The sequence below is a fragment of the Clupea harengus genome, chromosome 23 (assembly GCF_900700415.2).
Source record: "Clupea harengus chromosome 23, Ch_v2.0.2, whole genome shotgun sequence".
In the NCBI taxonomy this organism is placed as follows: Eukaryota; Metazoa; Chordata; class Actinopteri; order Clupeiformes; family Clupeidae; genus Clupea; species Clupea harengus.
The window spans coordinates 490,305-515,156 of NC_045174.1; the positions used below are offsets into that span (position 1 = coordinate 490,305).

General features: G+C 41.7%; 1 protein-coding gene across 8 annotated transcripts in view; it reads right to left on the minus strand.

The window, feature by feature from the left end:
* The window catches only part of LOC105912905 (calcium-activated potassium channel subunit alpha-1-like), a 90,606-nt gene that overhangs the window by 20,131 nt on the left and 45,623 nt on the right, over positions 1 to 24,852 (minus strand). For 4 of the 8 annotated variants that reach the window (XM_031560795.2, XM_031560792.2, XM_031560796.2 and 1 more), the window contains exons 4-20: positions 24,623 to 24,716; positions 24,304 to 24,415; positions 17,053 to 17,128; positions 15,852 to 15,927; positions 15,240 to 15,410; positions 13,369 to 13,460; positions 8,938 to 9,048; positions 8,738 to 8,843; positions 8,397 to 8,479; positions 7,990 to 8,059; positions 7,587 to 7,742; positions 7,152 to 7,261; positions 6,941 to 7,009; positions 6,605 to 6,691; positions 5,483 to 5,559; positions 4,700 to 4,708; positions 863 to 895 (exon numbers count right to left, since the gene is read on the minus strand). In XM_031560795.2, the coding sequence (XP_031416655.1) occupies positions 863 to 895; positions 4,700 to 4,708; positions 5,483 to 5,559; positions 6,605 to 6,691; positions 6,941 to 7,009; positions 7,152 to 7,261; positions 7,587 to 7,742; positions 7,990 to 8,059; positions 8,397 to 8,479; positions 8,738 to 8,843; positions 8,938 to 9,048; positions 13,369 to 13,460; positions 15,240 to 15,410; positions 15,852 to 15,927; positions 17,053 to 17,128; positions 24,304 to 24,415; positions 24,623 to 24,716 (1,532 nt within the window). Of the gene's footprint in view, positions 1 to 862; positions 896 to 4,699; positions 4,709 to 5,482; positions 5,560 to 6,604; positions 6,692 to 6,940; positions 7,010 to 7,151; positions 7,262 to 7,586; positions 7,743 to 7,989; positions 8,060 to 8,396; positions 8,480 to 8,737; positions 8,844 to 8,937; positions 9,049 to 13,174; positions 13,267 to 13,368; positions 13,461 to 15,239; positions 15,411 to 15,851; positions 15,928 to 17,052; positions 17,129 to 17,291; positions 17,755 to 19,543; positions 20,950 to 24,303; positions 24,416 to 24,622; positions 24,717 to 24,852 lie in introns of those variants that run through there. The other 4 variants (XM_031560793.2, XM_031560794.2, XM_031560798.2 and 1 more) reach the window with 4 other exon arrangements.

Here is a 24,852-nt window from a genome sequence, read left to right on the forward strand (position 1 = left end):
GTGTCACAGCGCTGTGTCCTAAGGGGAGTTTCCTGGGGGAAACAGCACCATCTAGTGGCTCACTGTTGCCTCTAGTATGAGTGAATGATAAACAGGGTGGTACAGCACCTTAACTAAAAAAGTATGTGTAACAATTTATAACATTAAAGGATTTTTTTCCTAAACCCTTTAATCCTAATTTCATCGCCGTTGCCTGGTGCCTTACAATGAGTGATGTAATGATCTGTTACACACTACACATGCGGAGAACACTCAGCGAGAGACAAACATCCTTTGTGGTCTTGTTTCGCATAAATATTGGAGTACAGTTCACAGTACAGCGTAGCATGAGATAGACACTGATGTGTCACTGGTGACACGCACCTCCTCCGTCTCTTCTTCACGCGGCTCCTGCACTGGGAAAGCAGCGCCACCTGCTGGCAAACAGCCAGTCGGCTTCTTCAGACACTGAATATCATTTCTATATGTAACTGGCTATCAGACACTGAATATCATTTTTATATGTAACTGGCTATCAGACACTGAATATCATTTCTATATATATATGTGACTGGCTATCTGGCTATCTTTTCTATATAAAGATACGAAGCTGGCTCAATCTGGCTTTGGAGACACCACACATAGACATTCATATCATGATAAACACCTTGTGGGCCTTCTTAGGGGCATTTACAGATGTATAACTAGCTATCTGGGGAACAAGATTTAGTTTTTCACCCGTAGTGGCAAGCAAAGAGAGCCTTAGAGGAGGGTAGGTGACAAGGCAAGGGAGGAAAGGAGTATGGAGGATGGGGGGAAAGTAGGGAAGTGCACAAGGGAAGGGTGGTTAGGAAGCAAAACGAGGAAAGGAAAACAAACTTACTTGATTTGATATATCCGTTATAGTTACTTTTAGCTGAGAAGAGTGCAGAGACAATGTGAGGTTAGAAAAGGCTGCGGTGACAATTACACGAAAGATTACAGTCTTTCTATATCAAACAGCAGAGTGTGATGATGAAGAGAGGGAGAAAAGCATTCGGATCTCGGCAGTGGAGATTCCCTTTAAGGCACGTTTGAAGAGACAGTGCCTGTAAAGGATAGACTTGTTTATGATCATGGGCAAAAAAACAATGGAACAGAAAACTCTTCCGTTTATGGTTACTCAAAGGAAGATTTTGAAAGGATGAGAGGATGGGTTTGATTGAGCGATGAACTAGAACAAGAACAAAGACACAATGTGTATCAAACCACCGCGGTGATATTATGTACGACTGACCACCCGTAAGAGCGGTGTTTTCCCCTAACTGAAAATAAACAGGGTACTAGATTATCATATTTAGATTTTCATTAAACATTATTCATTATTCCTATGATACCACACGATATGTTATGTTACGATATGTTATGTTAACACACACTACATTGCACACTGCACATTGCACATCCACTTTTGCACTCCTGCCCTGCTTTTTGTATTGAATTGTAGTACTTATTGTGTTTGTGTAGTACTTACTGTGTTTTTATGTCTTATGTTATGTGTAGTACTTACTGTGTTTGTATGTTTTTATGTTTACTGTATGCACCTATACATCAAAACAAATTCCAGGTAGGTGTAAACCTACTTGGCAAGAAATACTATTCTGATTCTGATTCTGATTCTGATATTTGACACAACAGAGCCCATTTTCACTCAGGCATAAATTAATAGGATCATGTATGTTTCATTTTTTCGGCTACATCATCAGCATCTGTGCTGTTCATGGACCTCATTCATCTCTGTTCAGCCAAATATCCTTTTAATGGAGGGGAAATCAGGGGAAAATGGATGATGTGGACAAAGCTTTAAGACTGAGCCAGGGCAGAGAATGAAAAACCCCCATGGTTCATAGCCAGAGTGAGCTCCGAAGACACCAATCTCAGGGAGCAGGTTAAATAAATAAATAAAAAACATTACATACATTTGTGCCCTAGGCTACTGACAGAGCCCTACAACATGAACAAGGGCGCTGGCATCTGTCGCCAGGAATTTGCTACTGCGAGGAAGAGGGTGAAGGAACTCTCATGAGAGTCTTAACCCCCCCCTCCCCCCCAAGCACAGGGGCAGTGGGGGCTGGAGAGGTGAGGGCTTCCTGGTGGTACGAATCTGTCGCACAGTGTTTCGTGACAAACCACCACTGGCTGTGGCAGCCCGAGGAAAAAAAAAAAGAAGAAGAAAGAAGAAAACATAATTTTCACGTCAGACTACATAAGCGTTTCGCTCTCGATGAAGATCACGGAGGTTAGGCAGTGCTAGTCTCCTGTGCCAGACACTGACCACAATGGCACAGTCCTGGAACTCAAGGGTACAGGACATTATGGACTAAGATGGCCCCAAAACTGGGTGCCGCCAACTTCTAAGTGGTTGACCCGGGTTTGACTGCTGTCACTGCAGGATGCCTATGTAAGTCGTTTTAGATAAAAGCATCTGCTAAATAATGGTCCACCATAACCTTCCTATCACATTATTATTATCTTCAGTGTGCCATGACCTAAAACCATGAGGTGAATGACACATAGAACTTAGGTGCTTTTGTGCTTGTGATCACAGTTGAGTGAGGCTTTCCATGGGAAATTGTGATGTTGGGATTTATTAAGATGGATTTAATGGCTATAAACTGTCACCCACAACCCTCTGAAAAAGCCTCTGAACAAATCAAATCTAATGAAATGTGTGAACTGTAAAGCAATTCATGAAAATGGCTGTAATGGAGTATGTAGTATTGTTTAGACCATGTACATGTATATGTGTATATGTAGCAAAACATCGAGTACACAGTCTACACCACCACAGCATGCAACAAACATCTTAGCAGCACGTGGCCAAAAGCAGAAGACCTGACAGAACAAAACCTCACCAAAGAACAATAATCACAACGGAATCAGGAGTTAATCCCCACCAACAGTTTTGATTCAAAGCGATTCAGAGACACCGATGACGACGACGATGACGACGGCGGCGGCGGCTCGCACAGACAGGTAGACGCCAATCACTAGACATTCAACAGCACTGTGTTTTGCATGATGCCGAGAACTTACAGGAGCGCAAAGTGGGCTTGCAATCATTAACAGACATGGGGGAGAGTGCGTAGCCTTGTCGGAGGGAGTCCATGTTACTACGCACACTGCCTGACATGCACGAGCAGTCATGCTCAGAACGGCCGCAATCAAAACATGCCAGTTTCATTCTCTTGTAGACGGACATCTTGGCTACAGTCATGTTTTGGGGTGAGAGGGGAGGAAAAGCAGCAGGTTAATGGTGGTTAATGGTGAAGACATTCTGCATCCCAGCAGGAGGGTCTTTCTTTTCAAAGGGTCCAAATATGGACCTTTGAGGAACTCCATATCTAAACTTGATATCTATATATGGAGACTGGATAATGCTTCACTGTTAGTGACTGTATCAGACATATAAGGACAAGGTTGTATATGGGCAATGACGTGGGAGGAGAGTCAGGCCAGGCTAGAAATGCTATCTGAGGTCCAGTTTTATTCATGAATATTCATGGAGACTGAATTCAATTGAGTCGAATGACCACCTAACAACACCTTGTACACTATACCCTTGTCCTCATCTGTCTAATCACCAAATATGTTGAACATATTTGCAGTTACTCTCTTGAACAAGCGCAATATTGCAGTGATAGAAACCTTCAACATATAAGCACCAGCACATAAAACCATGCATTGTTACTTTACGCGCGATAGATTATTTAATCAGTGAAATCACAGCAGCTAAGCTGTCCTGTGGGGCTTATGTCATAACTCTTGGGGGTCAAGGGTGAAAGAGTCAAAATGGTGATACATGGAACACAAGAAACGTTAGACAGGAAAAGCTTTTAGCAGCACAGCTCTGTTGGACAGGGCTCTAAAGTCACTCAGCGCTTCTTTCATTAGCACCTCACAGCAAGCTGGACTGCATGCTTGAGTATAACATGCAACATGTGGTTTACAAACATGGCAGCCCGACGTTTGATGTGACATACAGTAGCCTTGTCCATGCAATCTGGTATTCAAATGCTAGACGGACTGTGAAGGGTGGTGGTTGAGGGATCTACTGTTGTATTTGATTTAATAAGGTTTTGGGATGACACCTTGTGGTACATTTGGGTACAACAACTCCTTCCAATGATTTATTTCTACCTTCTAAAATACATATTCCTATGTATTAAAGTATAGGTAACAAGGCTTTAATAGCAAGCCATGGTGTTTATTTTTAGTTTTTACTTTGTTTTATCTAATGTTTTGCAAGTCGCTTTGGGCAAAAGTGAATAACTATAATTATTAATCAGAGATTTGGTATCGGAAATCAAAAATCTACAATGTTTACTTTTCAAAGTGGAGCTATTGTGAAGATGACTGTGCTATCTCCTTCGGGTTACTTGATATTTCATATTTGCTTCAAATCAAGAAGTTCTTGTTTGTGTTTTGGTCAAATTCAGTGAAAAAGGAAAAGGTATCGAAATTCTTAATCTGAATGAGAATCCTTTAAGGTAAAATAGTTCCATAATGTTACTTTAAAGGTAAATAATTTCCTTTGTGTAGATACTTGAACAACAATGATATGCACAAGGGATGCAATACTCACGTTTACACATGCAACATAAACAAATATACATTTCTTTTTTTCACAGTTTTAAGGTGACTGTCCTTGTCAAGCATAAAATGAGGCACTTTTACTCACAATATATCACTATCACAGAGTGGTTAAAAGACCATTTTCCGATGCAGCAAAAAATAAAAAATAAAGAAAAGGGTGAAAGAAAAAATGATTTGTTTGAAAAAAAAAAGGTTAGGGAAAAACGTAATATTCCTGTTGTGGGGTAACAGAAACCTTAGAACAAAACAACTACACAATAATCCTGATATTATATATTTAATATATTCCTGTTGAAAGACTGTGAGTTACATATTGTAGAAGACTCAGACACTGATTCTCATAGTCTTTGTGTAAGTTAACTATGGCCTTTGAGAGGCTACTGTGAAGTTGCTAAGGCACATTCAACACCATTACTTGCTCATTTTGAGGAAGAGACTTATTATAACTACAAGAGCTACAGGGATCCCACAAGTCGATCCAACAAGTACTGGGTATTTCAGTCAATGGTAATGTAAAACTTCATAGGACTGGAGAAATCCGTAAGGGTGAATTATATCTGCCATGCCTACATGGATAAATGACAACACCAACACCTCATCCATGGTTGGGACATTTTAAGAATTGGAGAATGATTTAAGAATACTGGATGGACCACAAAATCTACATTATGTTCCTGTTTCACAATTTCACAAGGAAGAAATGCATTTATGGTCATTGCTTTCAAATATAAACCATCAAAGGAGGAAAACTAAAATTACCAGGAGGCAAAAGTAAAAACAAAACAATGGCTTTAGAAAGGCACTTGTAATGAGCAGTAACTTGTGGAGGCCACAGAGGATTAGAGAGTAGATGACAATGAGCACTTACTTCTTTTGCACCCACACTTTTTGATCCTTTTGGCATCTGTGATGTCGTCATGGCAAGCTTTGCAGTAATAAAGAGCCCTAGCATGCAAATGAGAACAGCAAACAGAGTGGAAGCGTGTGTCATAAACCAAATGGAAAAAGGGGTAAACCAGGAACAAGCACTCTTTCAGTTAAGTATTGTGTTGGTGTTATGTCAGAACGAACACTCTTTCAGTTAAGTATTGTGTTGGTGTTATGTCAGAACGAACACTCCTTCAGTTAAGTATTGTGTTAGTGTTATGTAAGTGTTATGTCAGAATGGAACACTCCTTCAGTTAAGTATTGTGTTAGTGTTATGCACCTGGAAATGTCAGAACGAGCACTCTTTCAGTTAAGTATTGTGTTAGTGTTATGTCAGAACGAACACTCTTTCAGTTAAGTATTGTGTTAGTGTTATTTACGTGGACATGTCAGAACGAACACTCCTTCAGTTAAGTATTGTGTACGTGTTATGTGTGTGGACATGTCAGAACGAACACTCCTTCAGTATTGTGTAGTATTGTGTTAGTGTTGTGTGTACGTGGACATGTCAGAACGAACACTCCTTCAGTTGAGTATTGTGTTAGTGTTGTGTCAGAACGAACACTCTTTCAGTTAAGTATTGTGTTAGTGTTATTTACGTGGACATGTCAGAACGAACACTCCTTCAGTTGAGTATTGTGTACGTGTTATGTGTGTGGACATGTCAGAACGAACACTCCTTCAGTATTGTGTAGTATTGTAGTATTGTGTTAGTGTTGTGTGTACGTGGACATGTCAGAACGAACACTCCTTCAGTATTGTGTAGTATTGTAGTATTGTGTTAGTGTTGTGTGTACGTGGACATGTCAGAACGAACACTCCTTCAGTTAAGTATTGTGTTAGTGTTGTGTCAGAACGAACACTCCTTCAGTTAAGTATTGTGTACGTGTTATGTGTGTGGACATGTCAGAACGAACACTCCTTCAGTATTGTGTAGTATTGTAGTATTGTGTTAGTGTTGTGTGTACGTGGACATGTCAGAACGAACACTCCTTCAGTATTGTGTAGTATTGTAGTATTGTGTTAGTGTTATGTGTGTGGACATGTCAGAATGGAACAGCACCTCTTGACTTCCTTAGCATCGCTGGCTATGAAGAAGCCCAAGGTCCCCTCCTGCATCTTAACGTGGTTCCCAGGGTTGATGAGCGTGCTGAAGGCACAGGACAGTTTAATCGTACCTATCTTTTCTAAACAATAGTCAGCCGTATCAAGAATAGTATGACAAAAGCTAATCTGCTTTGTTCATTGGTTCATTGGTTTTGTTTACATAACAAACAACATATCCAAACAAATAATCTAGTGATAAGATATAAGATAAGGTATAAACAAACACAATTTTCACATCAAGATGTTGCTATGTAATGAACTCTACTATGAAATGTTGCTAATTGAGCCTCACCTGCTTTCTCGTATATCTGACTTGTATTCTATGGCTATTAACAGCAGCTTCAGCTTTACATAGACCAACCTGGGGGAAAACAAACAAACAAACAAACAAACAAACAAACAAACATTACCACACATTATTACATCATCACCCAATATGAAAACAAGTGTGTGCTTGTATTTGTTCAGTTATGTGATGAGAGACAGATTAAGTGTGTACTTACTCACAAATCTCAGGGAAGGACATGCCCACAAAGGCACTAGAAAGGTACTCTGTATACATCTCATTGGCCACACCCTCCAAGTAATACTTCTGCCATGTGTCCTCTTCGATCTATCACGTCAATGAATACACCACCAATCACCCTCCCAGTCAGTAACAATCAAACATCAATCTGCTCCTCTCGCAGCCAGACATAGGCCAGTCATTATTAATCAAACACCTATACTTTCATAGCCACATATGGGATTATCAATTGCTTTTACAGTTTTCTAGAGAACATCCAAGGATGAAGGTCGTTCACCACGCAAGGGTGCCAATGAGTTTCACAGATCTTTTGGCAAAGGGGCGTCATGCCTAATGGATTGAACCTCACTAAAGCGTTTAGCAACATAAATAACAGTCCAGGGAGCCCCAGAAGAGTGATGGCTTTCAATACCTTGATGTACGACCTCATAGAGAAGAGGTTGGCCAGCATGGTGGACAGGCCCTGCGCCAGACAGCTCTGGGCGATGAAGCCCAGCTTCAGCTCAGCGAGGCAGATCGCGTCATCGCCCTCCTTCCAGTTCCAGCTCGGGATGTTCAGAAGATGGGCCTGGAAGGGGGGAGGGGAAGGAAGAGTGAATGCAATGAAGAGGAGAAAGACAACAAAAAAAACAAGAGGGGAAAAAAAAGACAAAGACGAAGAAGAGAAGAAGAGAAATAACAACAACAATTACCGCAAGTCTTTGTCACTCACGTTCTCACACACTGACAGACAGGCAGCCCATTAACATTGATCCTTACATAGATCCTTAAAACAAAACAAACAAACAAACAAAAACAAAAGGTGTGGGCCATACCTTATTGTGGTACTGCAGCATCTGCGTGATGATGCGAATCTTTGGGTGGTAGTTCTTGATGGAAATCACTCTGAATAGTAATTTGGCAAATGACAATGAAACACACTTCGGTTCGTTTTCATGTGTATTATTTATTCATGAGTAAATGAGATGTGATGGAAAATCTGGTCATTAAACAATCAATGTTATCTGTTATTGATATTGTCAGTTGCATCTCAACAGCTTCTTAAAGTAATGAATACCCACACTAATATGCTAGACTTTGTAATTCTCCTTGATTAAGCCAACGACAGGAAAGAATAGGTCAATCAGATTTGTGACGTAAGGGAAGGGTTAGCGCTAACGGCTAATGTGCTAATGTGCTTGATTTCATTATTTCCTCCACCCTTCTGTTGTGCTTGTCTCACCTCATTATGTTGGATGCATCCTCTGCATCAGGGTCTGCACAGTATTTGTTAGCTAAGATCAAACAGGCGTCTGCAGATTCGATCTGAACATGGAAAATATCAGCGTCAGAAAAATAAGACACCCCCAGGATGAACTCATCTCTGATGTCTGGAGATATCTGGTGATCAGTATCTCTGGGAGAAACATCTTCTTGAACTAACTAGAGTTCACCTTTTGACACTCGTATGTTAAATCCCTACTGCGTATTACGAATAATCATTTACCGTCCTGCAAGTGCATCTGTATTAGAAAGAAGAACACAAAATAACAAAACCAGAAGAAAAGGAAAAAAGAGATTCACCTTCACCCTCGCAAGATCATGAGGATTGAGGACAGACCCTTGGTAGAATTCCACCTGGGTGAAATGGCGCTTGAACAAGGCTTCCAGCTCAAGATTAGGGGAAATACTGCAGCAGAGAATGAGTGGATCATCAGTGAGTGGGTTTTTCTCTTTTCAAATCGGCCAAATCATTTTTTTAAAAGGACCAAAAAGTCACTTACTTATGGAGAAAAACAATTTCTACATTGACATCATCCCTGTCCTTGTGAAGGAAGTCTTTTAGGAAGTTGGACACACTTTCAAGCGTTATATGGCCACACACCACGATGTGCCTGTAAGGCAAAAGGTTTATGGAGAACCATTAGAGGAGACGTTTTACAGTCGTCTGGCTTGCCTTGGCTCATAGCTCGATGCCACCAATCTGCATCAAATCCAGCTTTCTACTACACTGTCATGTCCTTGGGCCATGCGACCACAGCTGTACAGCAAACATTATATAATTCTCCATGTCAATGAACCAACAAGGTCCCTAAAGAAAAAAAAAGAAAAACAGTTAATTTTCGACAAATACTATATGAGACTCTCCAAGTCAAGGGATATCTACAGACATAAAGTGTACAACCTTCAAAACGTATACTTTTTATGATGAAATGTTTAACAGTGTAATTAAGGTCCACTCGTCCAGCTTTGTCCTGTTGTAAAGAAGTTGTTAAATAAAAGCCAAGGCCCTAGCAAAAGCATTTGAAGTGAATGAAAGTTCACCTACTCCTGCGTTGAAATATCTAACTGATGTGTTGGGGCCACATGAGTGGTTAAGTAGCGATAAAGAGTGTGATTGCAAGCATCAACATTTTACCCACAAATCTATCGGCCTTCCCATACCACATACAGTATATGGAATAGCTATTTTGTCCAATGAATGAGAGATGCTATCTGTGACATATATAAGATATGCAACACAACTGAGTTCAGTACTGGCGAACACAAAGTCGGTGATAAATGTCAGGGACCTTGCTTCATTAAAGGTTGAATACTTGTAATGTACTTTTTAGAACACAAATGTTCCATCAGTGCTTTTGAGAGTGCCTTGGCTTTTGCCAAATTAGTCAGGGTGTGGTTTGGTAACTTTTTAAACAGCCCTTTCCCCCTCATCAAGGGTCTAGATACACCTGTCCAGAATTCATTAAATGCCATTAAATCCTGCCGATAGATGGCCATTGCCAAGCCTTAATGTCCAAATGACGCGGTTGTAATTTTGGCCAGGTCCTCTGTCATTTTGGCAACGGGTGCATAGGGTGGAAACAAAGATTGATGATATTTTGAAGAAAAATGATGGCGGCTTATTTTGTGGATTGAAAGCAGGCATTATGGTGCCAAGACATCAGTGATAACTGTTCAAAGCTGTTTAGTTTGGTTGGCTAGTTTTATGACATAGTTATGGAAGGTAGAAAGGACTGTAAAGGACACAGTACATGTGGGCCCCAGGAAACCAGGACGGATTTCCTCCTTCACTTGGCCCAGTCCATCAGATAGAACAGGAGACTGGGCCAGTGATGTGCTCCAATCTCATTTGATCTAAGGCTGTTGGAGTTTGTCTCTTTGCAAATATTCAAATGATTTTACAGTGATGACAGAAGGCCGATAGGAACTCAGGTTTTAGCTCTTCTGGTGCTGGACCACATGGGCGAGTTTTGTTTGCAAGAGATGTTGGGATGTGCTGTAGCTTTCAGCCTGGTCAGTAGTCTACTTCTCACAAATTAGGCCCATGAATGTGGTCCAGCTTTTCCAGCGTGAAATGCTCTCTTTGGTATTAAATTTGCAGTTTACAAAATGAAAGATAAAGTACAGCCTACCCATGTCTTCCTGAACTGGAATTTATGTATTGTTCAGTTGTGACATTTGAACTTCGCATTCAAAGACATTCAGCAGTGTCTGCCTCAGCTATTGATACAGGACATGGATGCATATTATACTTCAAAGCTACTCGTGCTATGCACAGAACATTTGGAATGCTAAAAATGCATTTCAGCTGTTTGGACCAATCATATGGCACATTACAACACGGTCTTTGAAAGGTTGTTGGGGTAATTACGTATTGGCTCTACTGATGTGGAATGTTGTCGAGGTAATCTCGCCTGAGCTTTTAATTGAAGGCATCGTATCGATTCTTGGACAGCATAGCGCAAGCTAATTACATTTCCTCTGTCCAGCTCAAGTCACACCCCTACTGATTCTGCTGGGGCACTTCAAAAATGCAACCTTATCTCATGCCAGATCCAAAGAGATGCTAGAACCCTGTGCATTTCAATCAACTTGAACTCACTAAAGTTGTTCAAATGAATAATGGTTGTTAATATTGTTTTATCAGACTTGTGTTACTACTGACTGACTAATTAGCTGACGGTCCTGATATGACATTACATCGCTATCGGACCCAAGTCGAGACTGCCTTACGTAGTGTGCTTTGTGGCATGAATTGAGAAAGACTGTCCATTATTGTTCTATATTATCATTAAGGGTGTTTCCAGATGAAAGGGAGACGTTGCCTATAATCATACCTAAGTATGCAAATGTGGAGTTTTACACATGGATTTCTATGGCTAAACAGATCAGGGCATGATGCTAATTATGTGAAGATGGTGGTTTTCAGTAACACAGGGCAGACATTTTGAGTTTCACAGCTATGCTGTGATGTTAGTCACTTTTGCTAAAGGCATCCCGCTGATGACAGTATAATGTGATAAATGAAAGGAATAACAACCAAAGACAGACACACAGTGAGCCATTACAATGCGTGCTAGCTAGCTAGACCTTCTGGTCTCCTTTGTGACGCCACAGTGAGAGAGAGATCCCTATCAGAAATCCATTACAATACAACAAGCATATGAAAGGCTATTTGGAGCATTGTAGGGGAGGAGGTCAGAAGGTAATCAATTCTCTCTTAATCGCAGTAATGGCAAAACTAAATCGCTACACGCACAGGGGCTGTAAAGATTCAAGGGACCAGCCAAACTAAAGCCAATACCGACTCTTAGTGTCCATCATCATACCAAGCAACTGGTTGGAACACTCAGGGCTTGTAAAGTGTTTTAACAGCTGCCTTCCTCAGGCAGTCTCACTCCTTTTCCTGTATTACGCACTTAACTGCCTTCCACTCCTGTGCTCATGCAAGCAGTGCTTCCAAATGTAATGGTTTCTTGAGCTGCTCTGAAGAAGATGCGATATCCAGTGTGACTATACTTACTGCCATAGGGTGAGGAGCCCATGAGAATGTTTACATCAGTCTTTGTCTCCGACATCACGTCACGTCACGTCACGGGACCTCAGTCCTTCAGTGCCTCAACAAGCTTTTCATTGTGTATGTTTACACGGTGGTTGTGTGCTCTTATATTTGCTGAACTGCCAAGCTTGAATGAGACTTACAGTAAAGTAAACGTTCTCCCTGGCTACGAATACAACATGGATTCTATCTCTTCTGAATAGTTTACACCTGTGTTGAAGTATGGAGGCTGGAAGTATGGCAGTACTGAACTTAGTGTTCACACCATATGATCTGCAGTACATAGACAAATGTTAACAAAAGGGTAGAAGTTGTGTTAAGCCTTTAAACATATCGGCTCTAGCCTTAAGTGAATGATTAGTGATGGCGTCCTGATTGAACTATATGTTGACATGAGGTTTGTGGAAATGACAAGCACGTTGTATGCGAGACATTCACAATCGGAGGAATCTTCTCAATCGGAGGAGTTTGGAGTCTGAGGCATCCAGAATTTATAGTGTGGTTCTGACTGAAGATTTAGGCCAGGAATGAAGGAACAGCTGAGCAATCAAAAGAAAAACTTCTTGCTAAACCAAAAAATTTACAATGCTTTGTATCCCCCTGAATAAAGCTGTTTTTTTCAGGTCTCGTGATTTCTGTCAGTAAACATGATGAATCACTTTAAAATGTTTGGCTACTATATGATACTAAAACTAATCCATATAGTTGCCAAATTGCTCAGCGTTCAAAACAAAAAAGTTTCAATCAATCAAATGTCGTGCCTTAAACATAAATGAAAATACATAATGTATACATGCAATGTACCAATTAGTTTGAACCATTAAAATCCCATCTCCAACTATGACACGATCACAGGCAAAATGACATGCAACATTGACGTAGCTGGTACCACAAAAAGCAGACATATAAGTTCACAATGATTGCGACTGCCAACAAAAGCAACACACAAACACAAAAGCTGTTAACGTGAATTTCTTTAAAGTGATTGTGACGTGTTGTAACGTTGCTGTTTGCGATGACATGAAGCGTTCACATTCATGGCCAATATCTCCAGTCGCTGTTGGACTGTGCTCCAGCTCAGCAGTCTTGACTTGTGGTCACATACAGCACTCCACACCTTACCAGAGAGGCATTTTAAAAGAAAATCTTTGTCAACTCTCTGGTCTCTTCGCACTTACTTTCTGCCTCGAGTTGAGTTATAACTCCCTCCGTATTTCTTCCGATTTAGGATGAGTGCAGCGATTTCTGGCACGTAGCGCGCAAACATGGCCTACATGCGTGGGACAGAGAACAGACAAGACAATAGAAGCATGCGGGGAGGAGGGAGCTTGACTGTGGTCCAGTCAGCACAGCCTCCCGTATATATACTTACTTTCGCCCATTAACCGCACTATAGGAACCCCCATATTTCTTGCGGTTTCCTATTAACTCTATGATTTCAGGGACGTAGCTGGCAAACATGGCCTGAGGAGAAGAGGAGCAGACAGAAGAAGAGACTAAAAAATAGATAGGAGAAAGAGAAGACTAAAGGGCTATTCTTTTATTCTTTATTCTTTTTTTCATCTTTCATTTCTTAGTTTTTCTTTTTTCTTTTTTTTGTCGTTTGCATAATGGATATGTAGATATCCACAAGAAGAAAACTCTACAGTGATTGTAGTCAGATAGATACTCAATTCTGTAGATGTTTTATGGAATTAGATGCAAAACGTATTGCCAGAAGTTATGAAAATAGCATGCAGAATGTATGTTAAACAAGAGCATTCCACACAAGAAATATAAGAAATGAAAATAGAAGAAGGCAGTTTGTTTTAGTGAGGGCAGACTGCCTGGGAGTTTACAGATATTTGCATTTGAGGAAAATAAATGCTGAGCAAAAACACACAGTTGACTTTATAACAGTCAAACTGCGATGGGAAGATATTTTTTTAGAAGTTAACTTAAAAGTAATGAGAGGAGTAGAAACTCCAAAGAGCCATGTTTCGTCCAACAAACACGTGTGTCAAGTTGATTAGCATAGTGCTGCCTTGTCAACACATTTGCGTAGGCCTATACTCAAAGTGATCCTGATTGATTAATTGTTTCTCCATCTGATTTTATATTAGTTTTATTCTAAATGTTAGTAAAAAATGGTCCATTACTTATTACCCCTATGCTTAGTGCTGACAGATTCAAACTAGTCTTTCCCACTAAATACTATTCAGAAGTGGTGATTATGGTAAAGTGCCTTCACCAGAAATGATATATATTAAACTATAATACTAATACTTGTTTGCATTTAAATTGCTAATATTAATTAATGTATTATATTCAGTCTCAAGTCTAGAATTAAACTAATCAATCAAACCAGTTATGTTTGACAAGAATGTTTCAATGAACTGTAGGGTTGGGTTATGTATACATACTTGGTGTCTGGTTAACATGTAATCACTATGCCTGTAGTGTCACAGCTCTCTGCATGACTTGCTAGTGAGATACTAAAACAGCTTGCTATGTTTAATATAGTAGAATATATAGTATATAGTATATAATATAGTAGAATAGTTGTAAATGTGTTGACAGCAGGCAGATCTATGGTTCATCAACTTTTCACTGGGTTTGTTGAAATTGGGAAAGGGAAGAGCAGGGTGGGGTGTCTTGAAACCGCATAGTGGACTTCTACGTAAACATTACACCTGGGCATACTTCATGATGTGAAAACATCACTACAAAACTTTACATGTTTAACACTTTGGACTTGGTTTAAGTCTTATTCTCAGCAAAATGTGTGAAGTTTAGCAATGACCACTTCACTTGAATACTGGGCCATGATTCAGTTTGGGGAATATCATCTGCTGTGATAGCAACTCATCTTTGATAGGGTGGTCTACAAAAAGCATATGTCATGTGACTTAAATTCATAGCCTATTTCACCATGGCACGGTGCTGAGTTTGCATTAGTCATTCATTGTGAATCAGAGTATTAATTTGACCTTTCTGACTCATGTCCAAGTGTTCAAGTCAAGTGTAGACTAAAGAGACAGCCTAGCGACGCTGCCTCTCTTCACAGGAGAGCAGGCAGGTTGAATGCGGGGTGAGGGGGCGGGGCAATCGTGTTTCCAGCTATTGGTCAAGTAAAACAGGGGCACCATGACCAATGGGCTTCTGGTAAGGCAGGTTGTATGCAGGGCAAAAAAGAAAAAAGCAGGATGCATGACCAAAATAATAAAAAAAAAAAAATGGAGAGACACAAATCGTTTTTTTTACCAATCCGCCGAGGATGAAGAAGACCATGAAGAGCCGCCCGAGGGTGGTTTTCGCACAAACGTCCCCATATCCCACAGTTGACATGGTGACCATGAGTAAATAGACGCATTCCCAGTAGGAAAGGGATTGGGAATTTTGGAAATTTTCCCAAGGGTCCCCTGAGTTTTCCACCTAAAATGCATGTCAAAAAGTCTCAGTATCTCTACGGATAAACAAAATGACAACTTTTTGACTGGTTTCACTTTTTAAAGTCTTGATTATGTTAATCCGTTGAATAAAAAACACACAGAGATCCTACAGATTTCTAGCATGATTCCTAAATGTTACAACGGAATAAACTCTTCTTAAAATGAGTTATATGGCAGGATTCAAAACCTCATGATTCTGTTACTGAACACTAGAATTAAGTGTCCAACAGTTACTGTACTGCACACACTTATCTATCCATCATTTTACTCATGCACGTGATTCTAGATGTGACTACTCCTTAGGACAGCTGGTTTGACCTGATGAGGTTCTGTGCCATTTTGAGAGACTTACTGTTCAGATTTGGGCACTCACCAGCAGTGAGTCAGTGGTGTGGTATGGCACGGCATTACATGGTGAACTTACCAAGTGGATGAATCCAGCTGCAGTAAGCCATGTGCTTATGAAGATTGAGCACAAGTTCACAAGTTTTATGGAATTGCTATTAAAAACAAGAGCCAGGCAAAGCGTGTCAATCACACATTCCCAGCTAAGGTTGGTAGCAGAATATCCCTCATTATTACATGGACACAACAGAAATAAAATGAAAAAGACAACCTATTTATTCATACATATATTTATATTTAAAAAGTTTATGCACAGGGTATGCCCCAGAGTTTGAACATGCTGATTTTCAAACACTTTAGCATGACCTTGAAAGTGATTTTGGGACAAGGTTTAAGTATGGGATTTTAGATGGGATAAAGGATGACATTTTTTAATACTCTGACCTCACTAATCTACTGAAAGAGAGGTGATCGTGCTATGACAAAAAAAAAAAAAATCTGATTTGCCCTGAATAACCCCATTATGCTATTAGCATGTTATGACCTTGCCTGCTAGTCAGTGAAGCAAAAGAACATCTTTAGTTGTCCATTCAAATTGGTTAGACCACTATTAAAAAAATTTAAATAAAAGACAAGTCTGGGAGGCCTGATGTCCTGCCTTATTACTTCATATTTTGCTGATATTTTGTGCTTTTGTGCACATCTGACTATCGACTGTCTGTTTGTAGCCTTTGGCCATCCACTGACTTAGCCCCTACCTCCACGTGCGTTGATAGAAAGAAGAGATTATTCGGAAACATTCTGCCCTGCCGTAAGCCTTTCCTGACATCTGTGCTAAAAGCTTTAACTCGAAGCGCTGGGGGGACAGGGGAATTCTAGCTGTCTGTAGCTGAGTTTTTTTCCTCTCTCTGTCTCGATCTCAAAGCCACAACAACAATAAGATGAAACGGGAGATCTAATACTATTTGACGCATGCTCTTCTTTCTGCAAAAGTGGAGAATATATCAAGTAAAAGTTCTGATGATTGTACTTTGTTTGCTGTATTGGTGAAGTAGAGATGAAGTGTGTATTTTCTCATATTAGATCTTTTAACAGTGACAGACATACATATCAGCACATATCAATTTGATCCATTTGGTATTCATGGTAATCAAAGACAGTACATCGACTCTTCAAACAGACACACAAGAGACAAGAACAGACACAACATCCCCAGTTTGAACCCGACGTGATAAGAGCATGCACTTAACCCAAAGGGACGGAGAGAGAAAAGTACTTACCTAGTTTTTAAAATATTCAAAAACTGTAAAATTTCTGAGAACTGTATCAACCTTAAGGCTCTTAAAAACCTTAACCCTGGAAGAGGAAAAAAAAACACAAACACAAGTGGAACGTCAGGTGTGTGTGTCATCTGGTCACAACATCGGCGACAATCACAATCACAAAGCCAATCATGTACAAATAAGCAAAACTTGACAGACATTTAGCAATTCCATAGCGAAACGAGTAGCCACCATACCTTTTAAGCCTTCATCCATTTTTAGCATAGCGTATGCTTTCATTATCTCAAACTAACCAGTCGAGCCTCCAGAAAAGGCCCAAAGTATTGCAAAATGTAAAACAAAACAACGTTTTTTTTTTTTTTTTCAAAAATAACTCATGGAACAAGCAGCAGATTACGTTCTTTCACCGGTTGCGTTCTGAGGTGATTGACAAAGCGACAGCATCTAGCCAGGTACATGTTTCATTCCAGGGCTAAGACAGCCCAGCGGTTTGGGGATGAAAACTGGATTAGGACAGAGACAGGTGGGTGGTGGTGAGGACTGATGGGTAAACAGCGCTGACGTAAAAATCGTTTTTTTTTTTTGTGCCGTGTTCCAAAAACATGACAAAAGGCAGGCAAGGCCTCAGATGGCTTTGAATACAATGCTGTATTCACATGTGTGGGTTGTCACACCCCCTCAACACACACACACACACCCTAGTCTATATCAGCCATATATTTCATAACACATACTGACCAATACAGCTCCCCTTAACTATTAGATAAATAAATTATCCCTACTATACTACTAACCCCACTATATTTTAAATCCATAGTATATTAAAGCAGCAATAAGGAGTTCTGTTCCAAAACTTGCAAGCTAACTACCCAAAAGGCATGCAAAACCCTTGCAAACACCACCAACAGCCCAGTTGCCACTGATAGAAGCTTGTTTATCTGTCCTTCACATGACCATATGCTATCTAAATGAATTTTGAGGATGGTCCCAAAACTAGTTTCCTATAAAACCATATCTCAAAAAGTGTCAAATTGTTGCATAGTGTTACTTTAACTATTGCAATATAAGAGATTAAAACCCAAAATAATTCAGTATGAAAACAGCAATGCAACAGCTACACTCAATACAATTTCCCTAAATGTATCATTTAACACTACTCATAATTCATTTATTACATAGTCATAGTTTACAAATGCATTAACTTCATACTTGATCAATGCATCTACTAGCTCAACCAATGTAAGCACAGGGATATAAATGTATGTAAACGTAACATAAGGAGATATAGACACTATACTGATGTGATCCCCATACATCAGACCTACTTCTCACAACATGGCATATGGCCCCTGTCACCATTACTTCGACTTTATTTGAGCACACTGCATAAACACTTACACATGCACACACATACACTGCTCATATTATTTAAGCACACTGCATAAACACTTACACATGCACACACATACACTGCTCATATTATTTAAGCACACTGCATAAACACTTACACATGCACACACATACACTGCTCATATTATTTAAGCACACTGCATAAACACTTACACATGCACACACATACACTGCTCATATTATTTAAGCACACTGCATAAACACTTACACATGCACACACATACACTGCTCATATTATTTAAGCACACTGCATAAACACTTACACATGCACACACATACACTGCTCATATTATTTAAGCACACTGCATAAACACTTACACATGCACACACATACACTGCTCTTATACAGAGGTGTATAGTATACAGGCAGTGTTTCTGTGGGAACCATTTTGGTCTGCCTTGTTCTAGGCATATGATGCAGTATTGAAGAGATTAAGATTCATTATTTCTTACCATCCCTTAAGCACATTAACTTGACACCATATAGATATTATGATGTGTCACAACATACTCAAATTTCCAAAGAAACCTTCATTTTGAACTTTTAACACGTACATTGCAAGGGATGGATACAGCAGTGTCTATTCAATACATGGACAAGAGGCAAACAACTGTCATGGCAGCATGTGCTAGAATGGCCACACGTAAGAAGTCACTGAAAACCAAACATGCTTTTACAGAGTCCAGCAATCCGCTGAAGATCTCCCCAACCCCCAATGTAAAGCCAGATGCCTCCATGTCAAACACCAACAATTAAGCGAACACTTAACATGAATGTGAGAACAACACAGACCACATGGCGAAACAACACACAGACGTCGACCAGAGGTCACCGCAAAGCAAAACACAGTAGTGAATCCTGACTGGGACAATGTGTCCCCTTCAGATCATCAGACAGCATGTTTAAGACACAAACACACCACCTCAAACTCCCACATGGACATACACTGGTCTCTGGGATTCTCAAGTCTTCTCTATCTCTCTCCCTCTCTCTGTCTCTCTCTCCCTCTCTCTCTCTTTCTATCCCTCTTTCTTTCGGGGGCTGTCTGGGCTCCCCGTCAGCTCCCTCCCTCCTTACCCCAATGGGAGACGAAGCGGAGGCAGGAGGCCAGCGAGCGCTGCCCCGGGTCAGGCTCCTCCTTCTCGCCTTCGGCCCCGCCGTGGGCCATCTTCACCCGGTAGCCGTTCTGGAAGAGGTCGGCGCAGGACTTCTTGCGCCTCCTCGTGTTCAGGGACACCTCGGAGCGCGTGCCCCCGTCCGGCCCCCGGTACACCAGCATCTTGGTGGGGATCATGATGGTAGAGCCAGAGAGCGGTGATGGTGGTGGTGGTCTTCAGACCGTCTTCAGAGAATGTGTTCAGAGAGTCTTCCTTTCCCTCTTCTGTTCCAACCTTTTTTCCCTTTCAGTGGGTCTTAATCCTCAGTGTTAAGTATGGAAGCCATGGCCGAACGATTTGAAACCGATTTAACTATAGACCTCATAATACCGGTTATTTATCCTCAATCCTCCTCAAAGACTCCTGGTACCTAATTTTTATATCACACTAAAACTGCAGATATAGGGCTCCCTGTGTCTCCCAGGGGTAACTATCGACTATCCCAGAGGCGGGACGAGGCACGGTGTTGGCAGAGAAGTGAGGATGAGAGGAAGGAAATGAGAATCTGAAGGGGTCTGAAAAAACACGTCACAACCAGCTTTATCGCCATGACCACCGGCGCTTGTAACATTCCAGTGATTCAAGTGTCATTCATGTCAAGCGAGCTTAAAACGAGATCTTTTTTTTTTTTTCTCCATCAGGATATTGCTGCATAAGCTTCTTTACGTAGGCATCGCCCTGGGAATGACTGAGGCCAAGCGACAAGCCTGTTTGGTGCTCATCAGCCTGTACTACATGCATGTGACATAGGGCTAGAGAGGGCCGCCACGCTGCTGTTGCACACGCGGCTACAGGTGCTGGGATGGGACATTCAGAGCGAGGGGGGTGGGGGGGTGGGATTTGAAATGACCGTGAAAATGTGGGATTCAGAAGCGAGGGATCAGCGTTGTTGTTTTTTCCGCCCCTCCTCTGCTGTCGAGTAAAGCCTTGAGAAGCCCCTGTAATGATCATTTAATTCTTGTTCGGATTTAAAAAAGTAGAGAAGGGGGAGACACAATAATCCTGATTTAAATCACAATTGATGTAATAGCAACTGGCAGAGAACACTGGGCTGTTTGAGAGTTTAAAACAAACTGGATTACAGCTATGCATTCACATGTAGATTGAATGACCGATATGTACATCAAATCAATGACCTATTTCAGATGTGTAAAATGATGTATCAAAAACCTGAATATGACAATGTACTTGGATTGTAGATTTGGTGCAATTATGGTATACACTTATTCACATTTTGGGAAATGAAACAAAAGACCCCATTAAGGGAGCCTTGATGCCTTAATGGGGTCTGATGATAAACAAGGGCCAAAGCTCTGCCAAGTAGACTATTTCCTCCTTTGCTCAGGAGACGACAGTCCTTTCCAATCTTTGGAAATTAAATGGAGAAGTTTTGCTCTGGCACGAACACCCAGCGTTGACCGCGGTGCACCGTGTTCCTTCCTTCCGTCCGTCCTGCACTTAATTCACCTCGGCGACGGCCGCTTCGGGGGCTCAGCCAGTCCTCCGGGCCGTTTAAAAATGAGTAGACGTTTGAAATACGTGGCAGGCTGCCACAGACAAACAGGATTGCTTGGCAAACGGTCAGCGGCCACAGACGTACATGCAGCAGGACTCGGGTTTCTGACTGTGTGGGCTGGGGAGGGCTCCGCTCTGCCCCCCCCCCCCCCCGTGTGGGCTGGGGGGTCGGCGGGCCCTGGGGATGAGAGCTTCACTGGGTCTTCATGTGCTGCTGGATAACGCCCTGGGGATGAGAGCTTCACTGGGTCTTCATGTGCTGCTGGATAACGTGTAGCTGGCCCCCGCAGGCTCCATGCAGGTCCCATAATATACAGCACAGGAATCCTATGATGGTGTGATGGTCTCCGTAAGGGGTTTTTACATTGACTGGACCATTACACAACTCTGATCGCATCAATGACTTGATGTGTTGTATATGTTAAATATGACAGAAACACCGTGTTCTGTCCCCTTAATCTCTTTTGGATGAAAACACTTGAAATGAGGGGTGACACAGGACATCTGTGCCTGTGACTGGGATGATTCTCTATGTTGTAAAAAAACAACCAGACTGCTGTGGGTCCATTCCATACCAGGGCATGTATTTATTAGACGGAGGGAGTTATGTGTCTGAAACAGGAGCCGTCTGCAGCAGAGACTAATGCAAGGGTTTATCTTGAAGACGTGAGCCATGTTTGGAGCCGTCGTGATGGGATAAAATGAAATTAATATTGTGTCTTATTTGTCTGATCCTGAAGACTGGCAGCGAGAAAAACACCGGGATGGCGGCCAATCACACAGTCAGCCAGCAGATGGCGACATTTATCAGTCCAAACCACTGAGGAATCCAATAGTTTGATTAATTTGGTCTCCGGCCATCTTTTCCTTTCGTTTTTTTTAGATTGGCGTATGAAAACTTCTGTCATTTTCCTTAGTTGAACGGATCTCCTTCCACTTGCCCTGAGTCACAGTTGATATGCAGACACACGGTACAGATGTAAGTCAATCGACTTCATCAACGTCCTCTGTCGTGATTGGCTGAAGAGGAGGCCATGTCTGACGGATGATGGGGAATGACAGGGTTTTGTCTGAAAGTTCACAGGTCTCCTCGGTGAAGAGCCCCTGGCTCGGTTCCTGACAGCCACCAGATAAATCCAACCTGTCGGCCGCCAGCAGGATGTCATTACCCGGGCTGGATGTGATTGAGGTGAGATGAGGTTGGTGGAGGAGGGAGGGGATGGATGGTGGGGTGAAGGGGGGGGGCTCACTCGCCTGCCTAAATGGAGATGAGGGTGGTGTTAAGAGGTGGTGGGGTGGTTGTGTGTGGAAAAAAATCCCTAGCTGTTAGACCTCTGCAATCCTGTTCATGGGCTCTCTCTCCCTCTCTGTCACGCACACACACACTTACAAAAAGGATGATCCTCTATCTTGCTTGTCATTTGGTAGATTAATTTCTACCCAAAGGACGGACTGTCTCTCACTTTCTCTTTCACTCATTCGCTCTCACACACACACACACACACACACACACACAACCCATTATGGAAACAAAAATCCTTTTTAATCAAAGTCCCATGTCGCTAGCACTGCACCCATCCCAACTGTGCACTTTTAGGTCTCCATCTTATGTTCTTGTCCAAAGCTATGATGGATTTGTCACTTTCTGCCCCTGAATAGAGTCTTCAAACAACAACGACTGTTGGGGCAGTTTTAAGAAAAATGAACTGATTTAATTGTCATGATGTATTGTTTTTCCAGCCTGCTTTTGTTGATGGGGGGTGGGGAATGGGGTGTGTGTGTGGGGGGGGGTCTGCCACTTGGCTAGTGCCCTTGAAGGACAACTGTGATCTAGTGGCTTATGGCGGAGCAATCGGGGAATGCAGCGCAACAATGCAGGGATTTCTAGTAAATGTCCCCGTCCCTCTCGGCCACTAAGTCCTACTATGGTGAAAGCCTCCTATAATCACAAAGCCTGTTGAATAAGCTGATTTAGTGCATCTGTGTCTGCGAAGAGTGAAAGAGTGACTGTATGTATGTGTGTGTGTGTGTGTGTGTGTGTGTGTGTGTGTGTGTGTGTGTGTGTGTATGTATGAGAGAGAGAGAAAGAGAGAGTCTCTGTGTATGTGTGTGTGTGTCTGTGGCCTTCTGTGCGTCCTGGAATAAAAAGCAGTCATTCTCTCTCTCTCTCTTTCTCTCTCTTGCTCTCTCTCTCTCTCTCTCTCTCTCTCTCTCCCAGTCTCTCTCATGATAATGATTCTCTCGTCCCCAAACAGCAGAGAATGAACACTTTCATGAAGTGTTCAAAGCCCCTCCTCTGGGTCAGAGAGGAAGAGATCATCTCAGCGCTCTCTCTCTCTCTCTCTCTCTCTCTCTCTCTCTCTCTTTCAGGCCACTGAGCCGTGGCTCCACAGGCAGTGAGAGAAAACATGGCTTCCATGTCCCGCTTAGTGCTCAGTGTTCAGTGTTCAGTATTGTTTTGTGTCCTTGTGTATCTTTGTGTGGCGAAGAGAAAGAAAATAACAAAAACTGGAATTGTCATGAATTCAGCTTTCATGAAGCACAAAGAAGAAACACATTCTACCCCTGGACTTCAAGCACAGCGTGTTCTGCAGTTTCTTTCTCTGTCAGTGTTGTCACAAGAAGAACACAATCCAAAAGGCCATCCCTGGCCAAGAAAAGGCAATGCAAGCCATAGGCACAGAAAACACAATCATAGGTAGCACCATATACAGACAGACCTCAAGCCGCACAATGAGTGAATTACACGCACCCTAAAAGATGACAAAAACAACATTTGCAGGCTTGTTCAAAACCAACAAAAAAACAACTAACAGTAGAATCCAAGTGTGAGTTGGGTTAAGGAAATCATTCACCTCTGCTAGAAACAACAGTTTAAAAAAATAATTTCTTTAAGTGTAATCAAATACTATGACACCCACTCCTTGACCGAATCCCTATCAGCTGGCACACTTTCCCTAGCATTAACCAAAACAACCACTAGGTGGCACTGTGGACCAAATATAACTCTCAGCAATAGCATCAGCATCAGTCTTTCCCAGCTCCAGCAACAAGGGCTTCCATCATATCCCTGGGCCAAAACAAACGCCATACATGTGAAGAAAAAAGAGCACACGCACACACACACACACAGACACACACACACACATACACACACACACATACCCAGCCAGCTCCTGTTGAGATACACCGAGACAAACACTGGCGGGACAGTGAAAAAGTCCACCACGGAGTTGACCTCCAGCCAGAACCACAGCTTGTCATTGGCTGCAATGAACTACAATGGAGAGAAGAGAAGAGAACAGCTTTCTGTCATTTATCTGTATTCATCATTTATCTTCATTGTTTTTTTTGCTTTTGATTTTTGAAATATTTGTAGTCATAAAAAGGTGCTTTCTAGAGTCGTGCAGTGTTGCGGGGCCCTGGCTACAGAGGCATACATGAGAGGGCAATCAGAGGAATGTCTGTGGTACCACACACTTACACGCAAGCCGAAGTACAACAAGAAGAACACGTTAAAAGCCATGTCGATCTGCAACGTGAGGTCCTTGGTGAAGTTCTGGCAGGACTCGATTTCACTGCAAGGACACAGAAGCAAAGGAAACGTTTTTAAAGTGAGCCACAACCGATTAACAATCAATACATAATGGAAACAGACAGAGATGGGTTCTGAGATGAGAGCGCTTGAAATGAAAAGGCAGAACATGAATTGTC